Raw genomic sequence first — 23,469 nt, 5'->3', positions numbered from 1 at the left:
TAGTCATGTTGTGAAAGACTATTTTCCCTCTATCCTATCCTTGTTCCTCTTTATTCAATTTTCTCCTTTGACCCTGTCCCTTTTAAAAAGTGTTTGCTTTTGACTACCTCCTCCCCCAATCTGCCCTCCCTTTTATCACCCCCCTCTCTTATTCCTTTCCCCCTTACTTAACTGTAGGGTAAGATACCCAGTTGGATGTGTATGTTATTTCATCCTTAAAACAAATCTGATGAGAGCAAGGTTCACTCATTCCCTTTCACCTACCTCTTCTTCCCTTCCGTTATAAAAGCTTTTTCATGCCACTTTTATGTGAGGTAATTTACCCCATTCTATCTCTCTCTTTCTCCTTTTCCCAATATGTTCCTCTCTCACCCCTTAATTTTATTCTTTTAGATATCTTCCCTTCATATTCAACTCGCCGTATGCCACCCCTCCCCCCGTCTGTCTCTCTGTCTCTCTTTCTTTCTATGTGTGTGTGTATACATTTGTATACATGTGTGTGTGTGTGTGTGTGTGTATACATTTGTATATTCCCTTCAACTAATACTGAGAAAGGTCTCATGAGTTATAAATATTATCTTTACATGTAGGAATATAAACAGTTCAACCTTAGTAAGTCCTTTATGATTTCTCTTATTTACCTTTTTATGCTTCTCTTGATTCTTGTATTTGAAAGTCAGATTTTCTATTCAGCTATGGTCTTTTCATCAAGAATGGTTGAAAGTCAGTATTTTGCTCTGAAATATTATACTCAGTTTTGCTGGGTAGATGATTCTTGGTTTTAATCCTAGCTCCATTGACCTCCGGAATATCGTATTCCAAGCCCTTCCATCCCTTAGTGTAGAAGCTGCTAGATCTTGTGTTATCCTACTTGTGTTTCCTTAAGACTTGAATTGTTTCTTTCTGGTTACTTGCAATATTTTCTCCTTGACCTGGGAACTCTGGAATTTGGTTGCAATATTCCTAGGAGTTTTCTTTTTGAGATCTTTTTCAAGAGGTGATTGGTGGATTCTTTCAGTTTCTATTTTACCCTCTGGTTCTAGAATATCAGGGCAGTTTTCATTGATAATTTTTTGAAAGATGGTTTCTAGGCTCTTTTTTTGATCATGGCTTTCAGGTAGTCCAGTAATTTTAAAATTATCTCTCCTGGATCTATTTTCCAGGTCAGTGGTTTTTCCAATGAAATATTTCACATTGTCTTCCATTTTTTCCATTCTTTTGGTTTTGTTTTATAATATCTTGATTTCTCATAAAGTCACTAGCTTCCACTTGCTCCGTTCTGGGCATTGTTTTCTTCAGTGGTCTTTTGGACCTCCTTTTCCATTTGGCTAATTCTGCCTTTTAAGGCATTCTCCTCACTGGCTTTTTGGACCTTTTTTTTTGCCATTTGAGTTAGTCTATCTTTTAAGATGTTGTTTTCTTCAGTGTTTTTTTTGCATCTCCTTTAGCAAGCTGTTGACTCATTTTTCATGATTTTCTTGCATCACTCTCATTTCTCTTCCCAATTTCCCCCTCTACTTCTTTTACTTGCTTTTCCAAATCCTTTTTGAGCACTTCCATGGCCTGAGACCAATTCATATTTTTCTTGTAGGCTTTTGATGTAGGCTCTTTGACTTTGTTGACCTCTTCTTGCTCTATGTTTTGATTTTCTTTGTCACCAAAGTATCTATAGTCCGAGTCCTTTTATGCTGCCTGCTTATTTTCTCAGCCAATTACTTGACTTTTGAGCTCTTTGTCAGGGCATGACTATTTTCAGAGTAGAGAGTGCTCTGTTCCAAGCTTCAGGGATTTTTGCCCTGCTGTTTTCAGAGCTACTTCTATGCCAAGGTGGTATGATACTCCTCTCCTGGCCTGTGCTCTAGTTTGTGAGTACAAGCACTCTTTTCTGCTATGTAACTACCAGGAGGGCTCTCTCTCCACATCCACTATGAGCTCTGCCACACTAGCACTCCTCCTTCCCCCAAGGACCACCAACCAGGACTGTGACCCAGATCCAAGCAGGGCAAAGCAAGAGAACGCTGCCTCAGCACCTGCAGAGAGATCCCTGCACTCCTGCTCTGATCAGCCGCCTGATTTCCTCCACTGTCTGTGGGCCTGGAGCTCCGGAAGCAGCTGCCACCTCCACTGCTCTTGGCCTGTGGCTGGACTGCGCAGACTTCTCTCACCAAGGTCCAACAGTTTTCCCACTGACCTGCTCTGTTGTCTTTGGCGTTTGTGGGTTGAGAAGTCTGGAAACTACCACAGCTGCCAGTGATTCAGTGTCCTGAGGCCTGCTCTGCCTGCCTGGTCTGTCCTGGTAGGGCCCATGCTGGGCTGTGCTCTGCTCCCAGCAAGGTGCGATAGACCCTTCCCAGTGACCATCCAGGCTATCTTGGGCTAGAGACTTGTTTCACTCTGTCATTTTGTGGGTTTTGTAGCTCTGGAATTTGTTTAGAGTCATTTTTTACAGGTTTTTGGAGGAATTTGGGGGAGAGCTCAAGAAAGTCCCTGTTTTTACACTACCATCTTTGAAATATAAACTCTTATTAGGCTTATAAAAGGTATAAAACCCTTCACGACTTTACCCCAACCAATCTTTCCACTGTCACTGTATATTGTACAGTATTCCCCATAAAAGTGATCCTGCCAAACTGGCTTCTCTATTCTATTATATATACACTGTACTCTGACTCTTGTATCTGTGACTTTTCACTACCTCCCACCCCCATGCCTGTAAAGCATATGTTTCCTCCTCGTCTCTCCCTAATAGAATCTTTCTTCATTCAAGATGGAGTTCAGGCACCATGTCTGACATGAAGTCTTTCCTTTTCCCTCTAATTTTTGTTGTCCTCCCTCCCAGAGAGATGTAAATTAAAACAACTTTAAGCTTCTACCTCACTCTTGTCAAATTAGCAAAAATAATTAAAAATAATTAAATTCATTGTTGTGTGACGTATAGAGAACTGTTAATTTTTGGGTGAATTGTAAACTTTTAGAATCTTTTTGGGGTAATAGGAGAATAATCAGACAATATTATCAAAAACCACAAGAGCTGTCTTTTCAGAGATCTTTGTAGCAGTATTGCTTTCTTCAAGAGTTTTGCAATTTCAGTGTAAAGGTCCTACAATAGGGAAATGATCAGATAAGTTGTGATATACTAATTAATAAAATATTGTGATGAAATTAAAATAGATAAGTATGAGAGACATAATGTAAACATAAATGATAAAATTTTCTTGGAAAAAAGAAACAGAAGGTCATAGCACATGCTAATTATGACCACATAAGGCTGAGGTTTATAATCTTTTTTTCTTACATGTAGTTAATCTAATTCTTCTCTGCTTGCCCCTTCAGTTAAGTAGCAAGATAAAATTGCACTTTCTTTCTTCCCCTTCAGTCTGTCTTGTTTTTTTTTTTTAATTTTTTGCATCTTTTTCCTAAAAGGGATTTCTTTCCCTCATTCTCATTTTCTTCATTATAACGAAGGGTCCATGGAACCTTAAGTGAACTTGGAGAAAAAAATAAACATAATTAGTTTGCTATGTAATCCCATGTATTTTACATTATGCACATAAAAACATTTTTTCTGAGAAGTCCATAAGTTTCATGAAACTTCCAGAGGACCATGACTCGAAAAAGGTTCTCAACCCCATATATAAGAGTATAATTCAATAGGAATGAATGGACAAAAAAAATTTACATGGAACTTATAGAGACTTATGAGGATATGAATAAAAGTTTTGACGTTTTATGCGTTGGAATTTAATTTTTTGGTCAGGTAATCCTATTTTTATGGATATACTTTTATACCATTGTTTTTGCCAAATCTATTTGTTCTTTCCTGCCCCAGAATACTATCACTTGTAAAAAGGATTTTTTCTTTTAGAAGATTAAAAAAGACTATATAATATAGCAAGTCAATTACCATATTGCTTGTGACTGCCAGTATAGGTGATATTTTACACCATAGACTTCTGCCTTTACAAAGAGGAGAGGGGATTGCATTTTCTGAACTATTCTGTAATGCAAAACTTAGTCATTATATTTATACAATGTTCAGTTTTTTTTTTCTTTCCATGTACATTTCTATAGTTGTGTAAATATGTTTGTGGTTTTCCTGATTCTTACTGCTTTACTTTAATCAGTTCATTTGTCTTTCCATGCTTTTTTGAATTCTGCATTTTGTTCTTCTGGCTTGGCAATATTACATTACATTCATGAACCAATTTGCTCAATATTTATATAATTCTTTAAGATTTGCAAAGGGCAGGGGAAAGGGAGGGAGGGAGAAAAAAATTTGGAGCTCAAAGTCTTATAAAAGTGAATATTAAAAATTATCTTTGGATGTAATTGGAAAAAATAACATACTATTAAGTGGGGGGAAAAAGATTTGCAAAGGGCTTTAATGTATTGTACCTCATTTGACCCTCACCTAACAACTGTAAGGCAAGTGATATTTTTATTTCCAATTTTACAGATAAGGGAACTGGGGCTGTAAGTTATGCAACTTGTCTGAGATCCATAGGCGTAGTAAATGTGACTGAGGTGTAGAACTTGAACTTGAGTTTCCTGAAATTGTCTGGCACTCTACATATATATGTGTAGGACCTTTCTAGTTTTGAGCTCATTAGGATGTATATGCAGAAGTGGCAAAGGTTATGTTGTCACTTAAAAAAAAAACACATTTACAAATTGCTTTCCTGAATGGTTAAACCAATTCACAGTCTCACTAACTATATATTAAGGTGCATATCTTCTTTATAGCCCTTCCAACATTGACTAATTCCATCTGTTGTTATCTTTTCCAGTTTCCTGACTGTGAAGAATTGTTTTAATTTACTTTTATCTTAGTAGTGATTTGGAGTATTCTTTCATAATCGACTCATTCATTTTTGGAGAACTGTATGTAGAATGAAGTAGAAAAACAAAGAAACATAAAATAAAACACTTCAAAGCTTCTGACCACTCATCTGTGAGAATGGTTATAGGTCTTAAGTATTTGTGCTATTTCCTTATATATTTTGAATTGAGAGAGGGACTGCAACATTTCCTTGATATAAGAACTCTGGTGATTACCTCCCTCTTTCTTTTTGTCAACTTTTAGAGTTCTGATGGGTTTAAGTGGTTTGTGTAGGATTACATAGCTAGTATATATCAGAGACCAAACTCGAATCCAGGTCTTCTTGGCTTCCAGGCCAGCTCTCCTCTCTATGTACTTGATCTAGTGCTCTTGTAATTTTTTTTATGGTGTTAACATTTTATGTCTAGTTTGTATATCCATCTTAACTTTGTTGTTGCATATGATAAAACTGATTTCTGCCAATGTACTTTTCACTTTTTCTCAGCAGTTGTCAAATAAGAGTTTTTTCTTAAATAATTTATGTCCTTTACTTTATTGAACAAAGACTTAAGGAGTCTGAGCAAAGTCACTAATTGTGTTGATCAATATTCTTTTTAGTAAATTATAAGAAAATTAAAACAATTTTTGAAAAACTGCATAGCAGAGCTAACAGGGGCCTTAAAGACTTATTCTCTCTCTTCCTCACCAAACACACATGCCAACTAAAAAAATAATAAAAGCTTATAAAAATTGAAACTTATTTTCCCCAATAGAAAAAGATGAGAGATTTCTAATAGGTTAGAGACTTCAGATTCCTCCAAAAGGAACTTTTTTGTTGGGTTTATTAATTTTAGGTGATTGGAATAAATTTTAATTTCTTAGTGGTTAAGTAATAACATCATCTAGCATCTAGTATTTTGATTATTTTATAAATCATTACTGATTGTTGTCACTTGCTTTTTTCCCTCTTTCAGTTGACTATATTGTGGAGTATGACTATGATGCAGTACATGATGATGAATTGACCATTCGAGTTGGGGATATCATCAGAAATGTGAAAAAGCTAGAAGAGGAAGGATGGTTAGAAGGGGAATTAAATGGAAGAAGGGGGATGTTTCCTGATAATTTTGTTAAGGTAAGGAGTCTTTGATAACTTTTTCCCATTTCTTCTGGGAATTTGGAGCTTTATGTTAAGAAAATGTAGTAGGAAAAATTCTGTGGTGTTATCTTTTAAAATAGAGTTCATACCACTTTGGAGTAGGTTATTTACTTAGCTGAGTTTTTGTCCTGTGATGGATAGCAGTAACAATGCTTTTGTATACTTGCTGTGATGATGTCTTTATAAAGAGTAATAGCATGTTTCAAATGTTTTCTTTTGTCTCTGTATCCACGTAGCAGTTATGCTTTAATGATGACTGATGTTTATGTAACTTTTTAAGTTTTGCAAAGTGTTTTACATATATTATTTCATTTGATCCACATAACGACCCTTTAAATAAATACTATTATCCTCATTTTACAGGTGAGGGAACTGAGGTTGAGAGAAGTTAAATCACTTACCCAGTGTCATCAGCTAAGTAATTGTCTGAGGAAGGATTCAAATTCAGATTTTCTTGACTTAAAGTTCAGCGCACTATTCACTACATCAAACTTCCTATTGACAAGATTTTATATATTGTTAATATTTTTAATGAGAAAGTGCCTCGTTATATGCTTTTTGCATTATAGAACTGATCTATTTTGTTTTGTCTTGTTTTTTTTTTTAACCTTGGGATAGTTTTTGTACCTATCAGCATTGCATTAAAAAGCAGTATTTCTACAAGAACTCTTAATGCTCACAATAATTATAAAAATGGTGTTAGTTAGATTAATCTTATATAACCCAAATACTACAGTACTTCATATTTCTTTTCTACTTAAATACTCAAGTTTTGATTTTCAAGAAAGAATCCAGTATAGACCAGTGAACCTGCTGATAGAACTCAGAAAAATTTCAGGATTATTATTATCATTAATTATAGTGACTACCATATTCTAGGCCCTGTGCGAAGTCATTTACAAATGTTACCTCATCTGATCCTCACAACAACTCTTGGATTTTAGGTGCTCTTATCATCCCCATTTTACAGTTGAGGTAACTGAGAAAAACAGGTTAAGTGATTTGCCCAGTCATACAGCTACTAAGAGTCCGAGGCCAGTTTTTTTTTAATTAAATTAATTTACTGTTGTTACCTTTTGAGTTCCAAAATGTCTTCCTTTCTCCCTCCCCACTATAGAAGGCTTTCACACAGTTAGAGTGTGTGTGTGTGTGTGTGTGTGTGTGCGCGCGCGTGTGTGCGTGTGTGCGTGTGAGAGAGAGAGAGAACCATACCATGCATACTTTTATTCTGAGGCACAGTGCTCTTGCCATAGCACCACCTAGAATCGGTTATTAAATAGATCACCTGTGAACATTTAGAATGCGAGATAAGTCTATAGGAGTCAGCAGGTGTTTTATCCAGGCCTGGTAGACTTTCTCATCTCTTCTTTTGATAGAATTACTGTATTGCTAGATTAAGAAATAATATAGCTAGATATTATCATGGTACTTTTGAAGTAGTATTGAAACAAGTATTGGTATGTAGAAGTTATTAGATGACAGATTTTGGTACATTGTCAACCATGATTTTATAAAACTCTAAAAATGGAATGAAAAAGTGCCTTGTCAGTCTCTGTGTCAGTGGGGATATTCAAGCAAACACTAGAAGATCACTTGTTTGTACTTTGATGGAAGGATCCTAGAATCATAAATTTTAGAGCTGGAAGGGACATTGTAGGCCATTCAGTGTAAGTACTTCATTTTATGTATGAGGAAACTGAGGCACTCAGTGTGGTAAATGACTTGTCCAGGGTCATATAGTGACAGAGCCAAGATTTGAACTGATCCATCTAGGGCTCCTTTCTTCTGAAAGTCTAAAACCTTTCCTCACTTTCCTTCCATAAATGGGATATCAGGTCAACTACAGGGTAAAATGCGTTCAGGAAACCCTACTACAGCTAGCCCCAGGGACGAAATTCCTGGCTGTAGAGAGTATGACTAGAAAAAAGGGGGCTTTACTATTGACTACTGGGCTGCAGGGCTCCCTAAGGCAGTGTCGACACCTCCCATCCAGGGCATAATTTGAGGTATGTAGTAAGTGCTTAGTAAATCCTGATTAAATTGGGTAGTTTTAGCTTCTAGATTCTTAGTAGTGCATACCAGAAAAACATGCTGTGTGACTCACTTTATTGTGATGGTTGCTTTATTGCTGTGATCTGGAAGAGGACCCACATTATCTCCAAGGTGCCTGTAACTGCTGTCATTCATAAGTCAACAGGTGCCAAAGCCAGAATTAAATGTTGATTCTACATATACTCAAATAGCCAAAACTTAAGTTGTAACCTCCTTTGTTTTATATTAAGGGTTATATTTATTTACCACCAAGAGAAGACAAAGTCCACCTGGTTGTATGTACTCCTTACTAATAAATAGAGAACATTATTACTTTACCCTGTGTTTTTCTGGTATGCATAAATTTTTTGGTTTTTCGGTGCATATAAAAATTATGTTTACACTATACCCTAGACTACTAAGTATACAATAGAATTATGATTTTAAAAATGTACATACCTTAATTAAAAATGTTAGTCAAAAACTGTTAACTATCATCTGAGCCTTAGTGAATTGTAATCTTTTTGCTGGTGGAGAGTCTTGCCTCAATGTTGATGGCTACTGACTGATGAAGATGGATGGTTGCTGAAGGTGGGGTGGCTGTGGCAGTTTTTTAAAATAAGACAACAATAAAGTGTGCTACATTGATTGACTCTTTCACTTAGACACTTAGAAGTCGTTGTAGAATTATTAATTGGCCTAATTTCAATATTGTTGTGTCTTGGGATTGGGAGATCCAGGGAGAGAGAGAGAGATGGGGATATCCCATGGACAGAGCAGTCAGAACACACATAACATATACTGATTAAGTTCACTGTCTTACATGGGTATGGTTTGTGGAGCCCCAAAACAATTACAATTGTAACATCAAACACAGATCACCAGATGTAATGATGAAAAAGTTTGAAATATTGTGAGCATTACCAAAATGTGACACAGGGAAATGATGGGGCAGTTACTTGGAACAGTAGATAGAGTGCTTGGTCTGGAGTCAGAAAGATCTGGGTTCAAAATCCAGCCTCAGACATTTGCCATGTGACCCTGGGCAAGTCATTTAACCCTGTTTACCTCATTTTCCTCATCTATAAAATGAGCTAGAGATAGAAATGTCAAACCTTTCCAGTATCTCTGCCAAGAAAACCCCAGAAAGGGGTCATGAAGAGTCGGGCATGACTGAGATAATTGAACAATAATAGTAAAGACATGATGAGAGCACACACTATTGGAAAAATGGCACTGATAGACTTGTATTTGACACAGGGTTGCCACAAACCTTCAGTTTGTAAAAAATGCAATTATCGTTGAAGTCCAGTAAAGCAAAATTCAGTAAAACAAGGTGCCTGTACTAATATTTTCTGATTTAAACTTCTGGAAAGTAGTAGCTGCACTTCTTACAGAGATTTTCTCCTGATAACTGTATACTTTCAATTTTTAAAAATTTTCCTCATTGTCATTTTTAAAAATTTTTTTAAATTTTTAAAATTTTTTTCTCATTGTCATGTTTTAGTTATCTATAAGTAGCTTGAGTACTTGATAGCTAAGAGTTTGATAATTAGATACATGTTTAAGTATCTCTTCTTTCAGTTGTATAGCAAAAAGATTAAAAAGAAAACACTGTTCAGTGGTTAGATTTTTGGATGTATTTGTAACCTCTGTTTTTAATGAAATAGAATCATAGACAAAAATAAAAATACCGTAGCTGGCAATGACATAGATGGGTAGTGAGATATTCTTGGAATAAAGTATACCTGTGTCGAAGTCCTGCCTTCTGACATATGGTACTAGCTGTGTGATCTTGAGCAAGTTATTCAACCTTTCTGAGCTAGGGACAATTCTCTAAGATAATAAATTGTGGAGAATGTGCTGATATAAATCAGTAGAAGGAGTTTCCTCATCTGAAATTCCCCGAAGAAATTAAATCACAAGTCTCTGTCCACCAGAGAGAAAACTTGTATCAAAATAAGCACAGTAAAAGTGAATCCATACAATGGACAAAATGTATAACTCTTTCTGCTCTTAGAGACTATCACTTCTGTCAGGAAGTTGATAACAGATTTCATCATGGGTCCTCTGGAGATGTGTCATTGCATTGATCAGACTTGTTAAGTTTTTCAGAGTTGTTTGTCTTGACAGTGTGCTTATGTAAATTGTTCTCTAGGCCACACATATTGTTGTACTGTGACATTTTTTATTACTAGTACATACTCATCATTTCAAAAGAGAAGAGGGGGAAAAAGTTTTATTATGAATTTTCTTATTAAACTGAAGGTTGAGATTGAAATTTTGTTGAACAAGAACTATCCTCAACCACTATTGTTGAACCCTGAATGGCTTTGGAAGTTATTTTTTGCTGTAGATTTAATAACATTTCTTAAATTACTAGGCAAAACTTTACTTATACACTGCAGCAAAGTCCTGCTAGCAATTTGATTACAAGTAATGTCAAGGTTGCTATATACATTCCATGGTGTCTGAAGTCAAAACAGTAAATGAGAACTGTATTCCCACACAAATGTTCAGCAGATACATTTTCTGAGCTCACACTGCAGTTCCAACAGAATGTTTTGGACATTGATGCAGGTGCAAAAGAAATTTTCACATTCACATTCACGTTTGAGCAGCTTTCACCTGGTCTTCAATTGGAAATGATTAGTCTACAACATAATAACATGCTCGAAGACAAATATCAAGAGAAGATTTTGATGTAATTCTATAAATGCCTTGCTAGGTGGCTCAGTGGATGTAGAGTGCTGGGCCTGAGGTCAGGAAGACTCATCTTCCTAAGTTTAAATCCAGCCTCAGACATTTACTAGCAGTGTGACCCTGGGCAAGTCATTTAACAATGTTTGTCTCAGTTTGTCATCTATAAAATGATCTGGAGAAGGAAATGGCAAACCCTCTAGTATCTTTGCCAAGAAAACCCCAAATGGGGTCACGAAGAGTCAGACACGACTGAAACGATTGAACAACAACAATATATGCCTTCTGAGCAATGAACATAACCAAAATGAAAATCATATGCTTATGGATTGATATCAGTATTTGGTAGCACCTATCCTTGTGAAATGACATTTTTAAAAATGAAGTAAAATACATAAAATCTCATTATGAATCAGTATTAACAAAGGCATGTTTGTGGTTGATTTTGATGACAAGGAACACAAACTTTAAACTCCATGAGTGAAATGTCACCTTAAAAAAGACTTTCATTCTTCTTATTAGTAGACCTACATTTTAAAAACTTTAAAACAGCACATTTTTGTGCATATTAAATGGTTAAAAATAATTCCTACAGTAAGTAGTGGCACTTGTGGCATCCATGGCCTCGGGCTACTTGGTCTTCATCTGGATTCTCGTGGTTAGGCTAGTCATGTCTCTTGGCAGTGGTCCAGTCAGCCTGAGGTCAAGAGGCTCCCTCCAAAATAGATTATGGTATGGTGGTGGTTCCGATCAGCCCTTCTCTGTCCAGAGCTGCTACTGCATCAGAAGAACAACAATAAATGTGATGAGTTACCTTGACAAAGACCAAAGTTTCCTTGTGGAAGTGAGTGTGAGAAGGGCTGCAGCTTGTGAGTTATTGTTAAGTGGTAGTTCTTGGAGCAGAAGCAAACTGAAAATTCAAGTTATACTAAAAGTGTTCCCTAATATATAAATCGCATTGGAAAAACTCTACATTTTTGAAATATGCATTATAGCTTAACTGACTGTACCCATATAATATCCTTGACTTTGGCTCTTGGTCCACAAAGTTTAAAATATTAGCTTTTAGGCTATTCACAGAAAAAGTTTACTGATCTTTAGACTAGAACAGGGTGGGGAACCTGTATCCTTGAAGCCACTTGTGGCCCTCTGCCTCCCCAAGTGCAACCCTTTGACTGAATCCCAACTTCGCTGATAAAGGGATAATAAAAGTATTTGTTCTATAAAACTTGGACTCAAAAGGTCACACCCATAGGCCCTAGAAGGCCACGTGTAGCATCTAGAATTCAGGTTCCCCACCCCTGGGCTAGAACACTGATTTAAAAAGAGACAAAAACCAATCCTGGAACATAAGGCCAGGCATAGCTAGAGTAGCATTTTACTTGGAGAAAAGTTAGAGGTTTTAGTGGATTGCAAGCCAAATATGATTCTGTAACAGTGTGCTATTGTAGATAAGAAAATGTAATGAAATCTGTGACTTCTTTAAGAGGAGCCAAAAAGCATTGTGGCTTACAGGATTGAGAGCTAGCTGAGAAGGCTAACTTTTCAGTGCAAGTGAAGAGAAGGATCTGCATTGGTAGAGGGAGGTTCTTTTTCAGAACGTGCCTAAATGAAAGAAATCACAGGTGCACTTGTGCTTCATTTTTCCCTCAGTCTCCTAGTGACCTAGAATGAGTGCATGCCTCAGCTGTGTCTCAGTCTCTGCACAATCCCCACCCTAAGTTGGCTCAGTCCATCCCCCTTTTGGGACTCCAGTTGAATGTAAGGGATTGTATTGGTCTCAGGACTCCAGGAAGATTCTCTTGAAACAGCTGACCATATTTCCTGTTGTGATTCAGAGGGAAGCATCATGAACTTAAATCTTGAATTATTCCAGGTGATATCTTTATGGGCATTGAGTTTTATGGAACTGCCAGGACTTAGATCCCACTGATTTCGGGGACTGTTTTCTAGATCCCTGGTTCTTTACATCTCAAATAGGTACCTTCAAGTTTCTGGCAATCTTGTGTAGTCTTGGAATGGAAGGAAGAGCTTTAATAGTGTTTGTATTTGATAATCTTGGTCATCATTGTATTGGGACATATTTTGAATTTGTTATGGTTGCTTTGTACACAGGCAACCAAGGATTAATGTCAGCAGCCTGATCCTCTGGCCTGCTCAGCCAACCAAATCTTGAACATGATTGTAATACTTTTTAAGGAAAAATTAGCCCGATTTGAATTGAGGGGAGAAAAGCGGAGGGATATTGGTCCTACTACACCCTGGGTATATAGCACTGCATGGGCATCTATTGTACATCACAATACTCTTTGCATAACCATGACCCTGAATTTTCCATAGATAGTTAAAATATATTTAGCATACTCTTTATTTTGAAAGACTTCTATTAAAAATATTAAAAATATAATTTAAATTATTAACTTAGATACACTGAAAATAGTGGTATCCAGTGTGTCTCTTTTCTCCAGGGTTCTTTTATAGAGGAAGTTTAAATGGCAATGTGCTTTTTCTGAAAGGGTTCATAGAGGTCATCTAATCTAATACTCTCATTTTACAGTAAGAAAAAAGAGGCATAGAAAGTGACTTGCCTAAGGTTACAGCCAGATCTGCTTACTAAATCTCTCTAGTGATCTTTTCACTATACTTAGATCACTTTTTGCATCTACAACTTTTTAGCTTCTGTTTTGATAAAACTGAAACCCAGCAAAATGATGCCTCAGTCCTTTTGTTAGAAATATCTTTCAAAATGTGGCTTGATTTGGTACAAAATTTTCTCATTTTATTTTATTTCATTAGTTTATGTAATCAATCTCCTTTTCTTATTTATAATTGTTAGCTAAACATGCAAAATATTTTTCAATATTCTTGAGTGTTTTTCAAGTTAAGCATAGATTTTAAACCTTCAGATGTTACTTTTGAAACACCACAGTTCCCAGTAGCTTCAAAAGTACTTTCATATTAAGAATTTAAATGATACTTAGGAACATCAATCAGACATCATGGATAATAAAATAAGAAAATGTTATTGATCTCACTTTATATTGTAGCAGTAGGGAAGCCAAAATGTAAATGCCTGCTTGCTGCCCTGCAAATTAGCCCTGTGATTTCTGTATTGCAACTGGGTATTTAGGGTAGTGTGTAAAGTGGAAGATTAATTGAAGCAGATGAAGTGGAAGAAATGTGAAGGTGGAGAAGGGGAGGATAATGAGATAGGGTATCAGAGGTTATATGGGTACTGTTCACATTTTTCATCCAGGCACTGTTCTGCAACTATTTACCTCTCACATAATCCTCTAACCATTGTGATAATCTTTTACCTCCCCCTGAAATTCAGGGAACTTGTATTAGAAATAGGCATTCCTTGATGTGCTATTGGTCTTTTCTGCATAGTTTTGCTACATAAAAATATTTTCCGCATAACTGTCATTAACAAATATTGTGATTTGATTTTGTATTAGAGAATTTAATAATTTAAAATCTCGAGGACTTACTTTGCTTTATTCTTTTTATTTCCCCTCTTTGTAGGAAATTAAGAGAGAGATTGAACCCAAGGAGGAAAATTTTCCTTTCAAACGGGATAAGCCTGGAAATGTAGCCAATCTTGTACAACGCATAAGCACTTATGGACTTCCAGCAGGAGGAATTCAGCCACATCCCCTAACCAAAAATGTTAAAAAGAGTATGTAAAAACTTTCTTCTTTTTCTTCCTTTTAAAATAATGTCTGAATGATTTAAGAGAGCAGCATTCAAATTGTTCTTTTCTATTTAGGTGGCTGGATCATTTGTGGTTCAGGGCTGTCATTTAAACTAGTTACTTATTTTCTGATTCATCCAGCTAGAAGTGACCTCCCCTTCTTCTCATCTCCTAGTTCTTAGTTTTTATGTTTTTTAGGCGTACTTAGATTCGGTTTTGTCGTCATTACATTTGGTTGAGTATACTGATAAGAACGCTAATTTTAGAATTTTGAATTCCTGACACTGCTGCTGTGACTTGAGGCAAGTTTCTGAACCCCTAATTTCTTTATCTGTAAACTAGGACTAATAATACTTTTACCTTCAATAAAGGCTGTCCATCTAAAGTGCTATTTTAAGGATGAAGGTGAGAGACAGCAGCTTATTCAGAGAGAGGACTGTTTTTGAGTCAGGAACATCTTTGTTGAAATCCTGCCTCTGATCCATATTATTTGCATGATTGTGAGCAAGTGACAACCTTTTAGTGCCCCAGGTCACTACCAAAGATTATAAATTGGAAAAGAATTACAGAACCTTTCTGGATGGAGAGAATTTCCTATACTGATGAAATCGCAGGTTACAGATTTGAACTAGAAAAAAAAATTCTCTTTCTATCTATTCTAAGTTTCTTGAGCAGGTGTATATTTATCTTTGCATCAGCTTCAGGCTCTGTCTACTTAGTGTTTTTCCACGTATTAGGCACTTAATTATTTTTTTGGTTATTCATTAATCTCAGAGAATTCAACCCAGCCTCCACCTTCACTCTTCTTTTTTCCTACTCTTACGCTATAGACTTTAGAAACTCTTGTCCTGAACTTTTACCTAGATAAGCATTGTATCTACTGCCTATAATTTGTTAAAAGGATCTGACCAGGTAGTCCATTGAGTATTTCCATAATGAACTCACAGTCACCTAAAAGAATTTAATAGAATCTATGAGATGAAATAATTCTTTTCCTTCCCAAATCTTAGATGTACTGTGTGCTCTTAAAGATAATTCTTAGTATGTCATATCATCTTTGCTTGAAAACTGATATAGATGATCAAGGTATTGACAAGAATCTTGCTAAACAAATTTGGCCTTTAAAGACAAGAGTGACAACATTTATACCTATTAGGCATTCAGTAGAGTAAATAAATGAAAGTGGTTAAGAGATCACAATATGTTAGTCTAGTCATGAGTACTAAATTAGTATGATGACATACTCTTAATTATTGTGGAGGATTGAAAGCTATATAAGAAAATCAAAGCCACAGGCAGATAACTGAATTTTATAGTCATTAGGTTTTTTTAAAAATTGACTTCTTACATATTCCTTGTATTTCAGCATGACAAAAAGAATAGTCCTTAAGACCATTTGTAGTACGGTATAGAGGGAAGTCTGCATTGTGCTAATAACTCTCACCTTTTACTTTTGATGTATTTATTTGGGGATTATTTCTGCACATTATTTACAAATGGGGTGGGGAACCTGCATCCTTGAGGCCACATGTGGCCATCTCAGTCCTCAAGTGAAGCCCTTTGACTGAATCCAAACTTCTCAGAACAGATCCCCTTAATAAAACAATTTGTTCTGTAAAACTTGTACTCAGTCAGAAAGCTGTACCAAAGGACTTAGAAGGCCTTGAGGCCTCAGGTTCCCCACCTCTAGCCCCTAGAACATAGAATAGTAATATAGTATATTGAGCCTTTTGCTTTACAGTTTATTAAGTGTCATCACATACCTTTTTTTGATTCTCTTCACAGGCCTTTGGCATATCAGCAGGGTAGGTGATGGAGGTAGTATCTTCATTTTCTTTAAGTGATAGCTCAGAGAGTGTTAAATGACTTGCTAAAGGTCACATGTTAGGTGGTGGAACTGGGCTCAAACTGTTTCTTTTCTCATCAAGCCCCCACATTAGTGTCCCTCATCTCCTTTCTTGGTTTATTAAAGAACAAGAAAATGCATAAAAAAGCATGTTAAAATTAAAATTTATTTTTAAAGACTTCAACATGAAAGCTGTTGTTGTTTAGCTTTAATAAAAATATTAAATTGGTGGCCTTTGACAGTATAACACATGTCATATTATACATTAAATCGATTTCAATTTCGTTGGATGGTTACAAATGTTGAAATTTCCAGTGTGTTAATATATGTTGATGCAAATGGAATGAAAACTTCCAAAGCTTGCTTTTATGTGTCTAGAATAATTTCAAAATAATGATGAATGTAAATGATATTTTGAGATCTGCAAATGGCTGTGATTTTTATTGGTGCCAAAGTTGCTGCTACTGTGGTTGCCTACGTTCCATGACTGAAGGAAATGATGCTAAATTTCAGTTAGAGATTAGTGAAAATAAAGATGCAGGTTTTTTTTTTCCCAACCAAACTCATAGATCCTTGGAAGTCTTAGATTTCTTAGAGTTTTTATCCTTTCTCTGAGCCAATGATTTATGTTTCTATTTTGCTCAGAAGATAAAAGTCATCTTCTCTGTACCCCCCCAACTTCTCTTTTTTCAGGTACTATTTTTTCTTCCCACTTCCCACTTCCCTTATCTTCATTCTTTTTATCTCTTTTGGTTCCTTTCCTTCTGCCTATAAATATGTTTAACTCTCCTCTGTTTTGAAAACACCTGCAGATCCTACAATCCTTTCTTTCTTTGACACTATCATGCTCTTTTTTTCTGTCAAAATTCCAAGAGAGGAATTTATACTTATTCTTTCTTTGCCTGTACTACTTACTCATTAACTCCCCATTGTATTTTTGCTTCTGTTCCACTACTTTGCTGAATATGTTCCCTTGTTTCTACTTTCCTACTAGGGTGTCTTCTACTATGTGTTTCTGAAAATCAGCATATCTGAAACCATACTCATCATCTTCTATCTAGAACAAGTGCTTATCTTTCCTTAGTGTTTCCTAGTATTGATGACACTGCAATTCTTCCATTCATGTAGGCTTAAAAGCTGGGAGTCCTTCTCCCTGAACTTCCCTGCCCAATCAAATGCTAAAGGCAATAAATTCTACTTACGCAATACTTCTTATATCTGTTCTCTCTTTTTCATTTCTACTGCCACCACCCTAATTCAGGCTCTTATCTTTCTTGAATTTATGTAATAACCTCCTAGCTGGTCTTCCTACCTGTGAATGTCCTTCTTCTCCGAACTATTATTTACATAAAAACAAAAGTGTTCTTCCAAATATACAGGTCTGAACAATTTCTGCAGAACCTTCTGGGCTTCTCTTGGTGTACTAAGTACAATGTTATCCCAGTATTTAGGGTTTTTCACAATCTGGCATCAACCTTCCCTTTCAGCCTGATTTCATGGTACTCCCTTGGAGTATTCATTGTTTCCTCTTCCTCTTCCCTGCACCTTTATCCTTTGTCCCATTAACTGTGAGCAATTCTTCTATGAAGTCTTTTGATATTTCCAGTTATAAGAGATAGTAAATTGGTGCGCCTTTGATTGTGGCTTCTTTAGACCTGGTATGGCAGCTTGCTTTAAAGACTGAAAGTAATTTTGTAAATAGCTTTGAAAGAATATCAAGCAGTGTAGTCAAATGTGTACACTGTGTAGTGTTACTTTCTTTCAAATGTGACTAAAAGAGGTAAACAGATCTCATTGATTTGTAGATAGCTCTTCTCCAAGTGAATTAGAACTTTATCACAATTAATTTGTAACTACTTTTCTTTTTATTTAAAAAAAAATTTTTTTTTTTTTGCTTTTTGGCAGGGCATTTGGGGTTAAGTGACTTGCCCAGGGTCACACAGCTAGTACATGTGTCAAGTGTCAGAGGCCCCATTTGAACTCAGGTCCTCCTGACTCCAGGGCTGATGCTCTACTCACTGCGCCACCTAGCTGCCCCTACTTTTCTTTTTATATGCCTGTGAAAGTTATTCACCAAGTATTTTTATATGCCTATTGTGTACCAGGCACTGTAGTAAGCTCTGGGGATACAAATAAAGGCAAAAACTGCCCCCAATCACAAGGAGCTCAGGCATCTAATTGAGGGAGACAGCATGCAAACAAGAATGTACAAATGAGGTATATAAAAGATAAATTGGAGAAAATCTCAGGGGGAAGGCACGGACAATAAGGAAGACTGGGAAGGGCTTCTTGCAGAAGGTGGGAGTTTAGCTTAGACTTGAAGAAAACTAGGGAAGCCAAAAGGTGTAGAGGGAATGAGCTGCAGGCTTGAGGGCCAGCCAGTGAAAATGTATGGAGTTGGGAGATGGGAGTAATTTGTGGGGGCAGTAGCAAAGAGGGGAGTGTCACTGGATCACAGAATATGTGAAAGGAGAGGAGTGAAAATTAAGAAGACTGGGAAGTTAGGAAGGGGCCAGATTATAAAAAGCCAAACGGAAGATTTTATATTTGACCTTGCAGGTAATTGGGGGCCTCTGGAATTTAATGATTTGGGGGAGATATGGTCAGACCTTCACTTTTTAGGAAGATCACTTTGACAGCTGAGTTGGAGGACTGACTGGGAGTGGAGAGAAAATTGAGGCAGGCATTCCAACCAGCAGGCTCTTGCAGTAGTCAGGTGTGAGGTAACGAGAGCCATCCACATAAAAATGGGATAACTGAGTGGAAAAGGGAGGTTTGTATGTATAAGAGATGTTGCAAAGGTGGAACTTGGTAACAGATTGGATAGAAGGGGTGAAGAGTCAAAGCTGACTTTTATAATGTGAGTCTGGGGGAGGATGATGGTGCCTTGAATCGTAATAGGGAAATTTAGATGTGGGAAGGGTTTTTGGGGAAGGATTTTGAGTTCAGTTTTGGACGCGCTGTGTTCTAATGTCTGTTGGATATCTATCCTGAAGTGTCCAGTAGGCAAGTGGATGTGTGACACTGGAGGTGAAGAAGTTTGGACTGGATAAATAGATCAGAAAATCATCTGCATAGAGATAAAAATTGAATCTACTGTTGTTTTTTATCCTTCATTCTTGAAGAGGACCATCACATTACGGAGGTGTTGCTGTGACATGCAAATAAATTGGATTGAAGTGAGGGAGGGCTTTGTGAAGTCACCAGCCTCACTGTCTCCTCCAGAGCCATCTGGGTCCATTGGCAAGATATAAATCAGGACAATTGGAGATGGCCCTGGATGCAGTTGGAGACCTTGGTCTTTTTAAGCTAAGGTCTTTTACAGGTCTCAGTTTGACTTTGCACAACCCTCCCTCAGTTAATTCCAGTATGCTTGCATGTCCATGTCATGGCATCACAAACAACGACTTTGAGTAGAAATAGGAGCTGACCTACTGGGGACCCCACTGGAACTGGCCAGTTGGGCAACACAGCTCCTTCCTTCTTCCTTCCCTCCTGCCTTCCTGCCTTCCTTTCTTCCTTCCCCCTCTCCCCACTGCCCCTTTTTCTTAAGGACCATGCCTTTAGTCCAAATCACTTTGGCTCTAATTGGTTGGCCCACAGTACATCCCAGGCCAAGCTCCACTTGGTCTTTCTTTGGTCCCTGCTTGCTGTTTGGGCCATAAACCCTGAGGGTCTTCCCCTCCCATAGTGATTTTTTTTTTTGACTAGGTGAAGAGGCTGTCCTCTGCCTCATTTCTTACCTAGTTTTAACCACTGAATTCAATCTATTGGAGCTGATGAGTTCACCAATAAAAGTATAAAAGTTCACTCTTCACCCCTTATATCCAATCTGTTATCTGTTATCATGAGAAAATAAGAGGGTAGAGGACAGCGCCCTGAGGGACACTCAGGGATAGCAGCCATGACCTGTATAAAGATCCAGTAAAAGACACTGAGGATGAGAGGTCAGACAGGGAGATGGAGAACTCAGAGAGAGCAGTGACAGGAAAACCTAGAGAGAAGAAAGTACTGAGAAGAGGGTAATTGATAGTGCCAAAGGCTACAGAGAGGTCAAGAAAGTTCAATATAGATTTTTTGAAAGACATATGTGTACAGATAGAAGAATAGATCTGTGCCTGCGACTGAAGAAAATTTCATCAGGGCTCTAAATAGATAGTACTAAAAAATTTCACGGGAGTACAGAGAGGTTAAATGACTTGCCTGTAGTCACACATTGAGTAGTGGGGTAATCAAAACTTATTCCACATCTTACTGACTTTCAAACAGACCCTTACTCCACTGTGCTGCATAAATACTTTTAGATCAAAGCTAATAACATTTTTTAATATATTTTTTCAAGTTACATGTAAATTTTTTTTACAGCTTTTTAAAAATTGAGTTTAAAATTCTCTCCTTCCCTCCTACTCCCACCCCTATTGAGAAGCCAAGCAATTTTATATAGAATATGTATGTACAGCCATGCAAAACAAATTTTCATATTAGCCATGTTGCAAAAGAAAACACAGGTAAAAAAAAGAAAAAGTTTTTTTAAAAACATACTTTGATCTGCATTCAGACTCCATCAATTCTTTCTCTGGAGGTAGAGAACATTTTTCATCAAATTGGATCATTGTATTACTTAGATTAGAGAAGTCATTCACGGTTGATTGTCTTACAATAATTTTAAAAATTTATTTTTAGTTTTCAACATTCACTTCCATAAGATTTTGAGTTTTACATTTTCTCCCCCTCCCTCTCCTCTCCTGTCCCCAAGATGGTGTGCAATCTGAAATAGCAGCTTACTTACATTCATATTAAACATTGTCACATTAGTCATGATGTAAAGAAAAATAAGAACTAATGGGAGGAACCACAAGAAGAAACAAAACAACAAAAGAAAAGGAGAACAAATAGTATATTTCCATCTGCATTCAGACTCCAGAGTGCTTTCTCTGGATGTGGATAGCATTTTCCATCTTGAATCTTTTGGAGTTGTCTTAGATCCTTGCATTGCTGAGAAGAGCTAAGTCTATCAAGGTCAGTCATTGCACAGTGTGGCTGTTACTGTGTACAGCGTTCTGGTTCTGCTTATTTGGTTCTGCTCATTTCACTCAGCTTCAGTTCATATAAGTCTTCCCGGGTTTTTCTGAAGTTCAGCTGCTTATCATTTCTTATAGCACAATAGTATTCCATTACATTGATATGCTACAGCTTGTTTAGCCATTCCCCAGTGGATGGATATCCCCTCAATGTCCAATTCTTTGCCACCACAAAAAGAACTTCTATAAATATTTTTGTACATGTGGGTCCTTTTTTCATTTTTATGATCTCTTTAGGATACAGACCTAGGAGTGGTATTGTTGGGTCAAAGGGTATATGCACAGTTTTATAGCCCCTTGGGCATAGTTCTGAATTGCTTTCCAGAATGGTTGGATCAGTTCACAACTCTACCAACAATGCATTACAATTTTCTCACATTTTTTCCAACATATATCATTTTCCTGTTTTGTAATTTTAGCCAACCTAATAGGTGTGATACAGTACCTCAGAGTTATTTGATTTGCTTTTCTCTAAACAATAGTGATTTAGAGCATTTTTTCGTATGACTATAGATAGCTTTAATTTCTTCCTCTGAAAACTGCCTGTTCATATCCTTTGACCATTTATCAATTGGGGACATCATACAATATTGCTGTTAACAGAGTACAATGTTCTCCTGGTTCTGTTCACTTCATCCTGCTCATATAGGTCTTTCCATATTTTTCTGAAAGCATCTTGTCTGTCTTTTCCTATTTCCACCACAATTGAAGTGCATTCTCTCAATTTTCAATTCTTTGCCACCACTAAAAGAAATGCTATAAATATTTTTGTACATATAGTGTCCCCCCACCCCCTTTTAGGATACAGACGTAGTAGTAGTATTGCTGGGTCAAATGATAGGCACAGTTGTATGGCCCTTTGGGCATAGTTCCAAATTGCTCTTCAGAGTGGTTGGATCAGTTCACAGGTCCACCAGTAGTACGTTAGTGTCCCAATTTTCCCACATTTCCTGTAACATTTGTCATTTTTCTTTTCTGTAATATTAGGCAATCTGCTAGATGTGAGGTGGTACCTCAGAATCGTTTTAATTTGCATTTCTCTAATCAGTAGTGATTTAGAGCATTTTTCCCAATTACTACAGATAGCTTTGATTTCTTCATCTGAAAACTGCCTGTTTATACACTTTGACGATTTATCAATTGAAGGATGACTTAATATTCTTACAGATTTGACTCGATTCTCTATATATTTGAGAAATGAGGCCTTTATCAGAGAAACTTCCTGTAAACACTTTCCCCCAGTTTTCTTCTTTCCTTCTAATCTGGCTTGTATTGGTTTTGTTTGTGCAGAACCTTTTTAATTTCATGTAATCAAAATCACCCATTTTACCTCCCATAATATTCTCTGTCTCTTGTTTGGTTATAAATTCTTCCATTTTCCATAGATCTGACAGGTAGACTATTCATAGCTCTCCTAATTTGCTTATGATGTCACCCTTTGTGTCTAAATCATGTACCCATCTTGTCCTTATCTTGGTATATGGTGCGAGATGTTGGTCTATACCTATGCCCTATTGTTTTCCAGTTTTCCTAGCAGTTTTTGTCCTTTCTGTTTCTATTCAGATTTGTTTGGTAACTTTGGGGAGAACAATTTCAATTGAATGTATGAGATCTGAAGTTAAATTCAGAGGATTTGGAATCAGTGAGAGAACTGGAGGTAGTGAGTTTAGATGGTTTCTCTAAGAGTTTAACCAAAGGGAAGAGTGATAGAGGACAACAGCTGGTGTGGATGATAGGGTTAAGTTAGGGTTTTTCTAGGATTCTGGAGATATGGGTATATTCAGAAATGGGGGCAAAGGAGTAGAATAGTGCAGGAAAGACATTTGCATAATATAAAATGAGGAGACGGGAGCTTTTTGGCAAATGAACTCAGTTTTTTCAGTAAATGATGAAACAAGGTCCTTAGCTGAGAGGGTCATTGAAAGGAGTGTTAAAGAAGAGTTGAGGAGGGAAGAAAAGTTTTGGAAAAGCCACTGTATTAAGTGGCATAGTGAATGCATTGGTGTAGTGGGTGTCCAGTTGAGAATATGTAACATATTTTTAGTGGACCCAGTCAGCATGGATTTGAGATTTTCTCCAGTTCCATTCAGTATCACGTGAATAAGAACAAAGGCAGTGAATGATGAGAGGATTCCAAGG

General features: G+C 36.8%; 1 protein-coding gene across 2 annotated transcripts in view; it reads left to right on the top strand.

The window, feature by feature from the left end:
• Positions 1 to 23,469, top strand: part of LOC118856385 (CD2 associated protein) — a 165,882-nt gene that overhangs the window by 52,115 nt on the left and 90,298 nt on the right. For both annotated transcript variants that reach the window (XM_036766673.1, XM_036766674.1), the window contains 2 exons: positions 5,794 to 5,954; positions 14,235 to 14,388. In XM_036766673.1, coding sequence (XP_036622568.1) covers positions 5,794 to 5,954; positions 14,235 to 14,388 — 315 coding nt within the window. The remainder of the gene's footprint in view (positions 1 to 5,793; positions 5,955 to 14,234; positions 14,389 to 23,469) is intronic.

This window comes from Trichosurus vulpecula, chromosome 7 (genome assembly GCF_011100635.1).
Source record: "Trichosurus vulpecula isolate mTriVul1 chromosome 7, mTriVul1.pri, whole genome shotgun sequence".
NCBI lineage: Eukaryota > Metazoa > Chordata > Mammalia > Diprotodontia > Phalangeridae > Trichosurus > Trichosurus vulpecula.
This window is presented reverse-complemented; position numbering and strand designations above follow the sequence as displayed.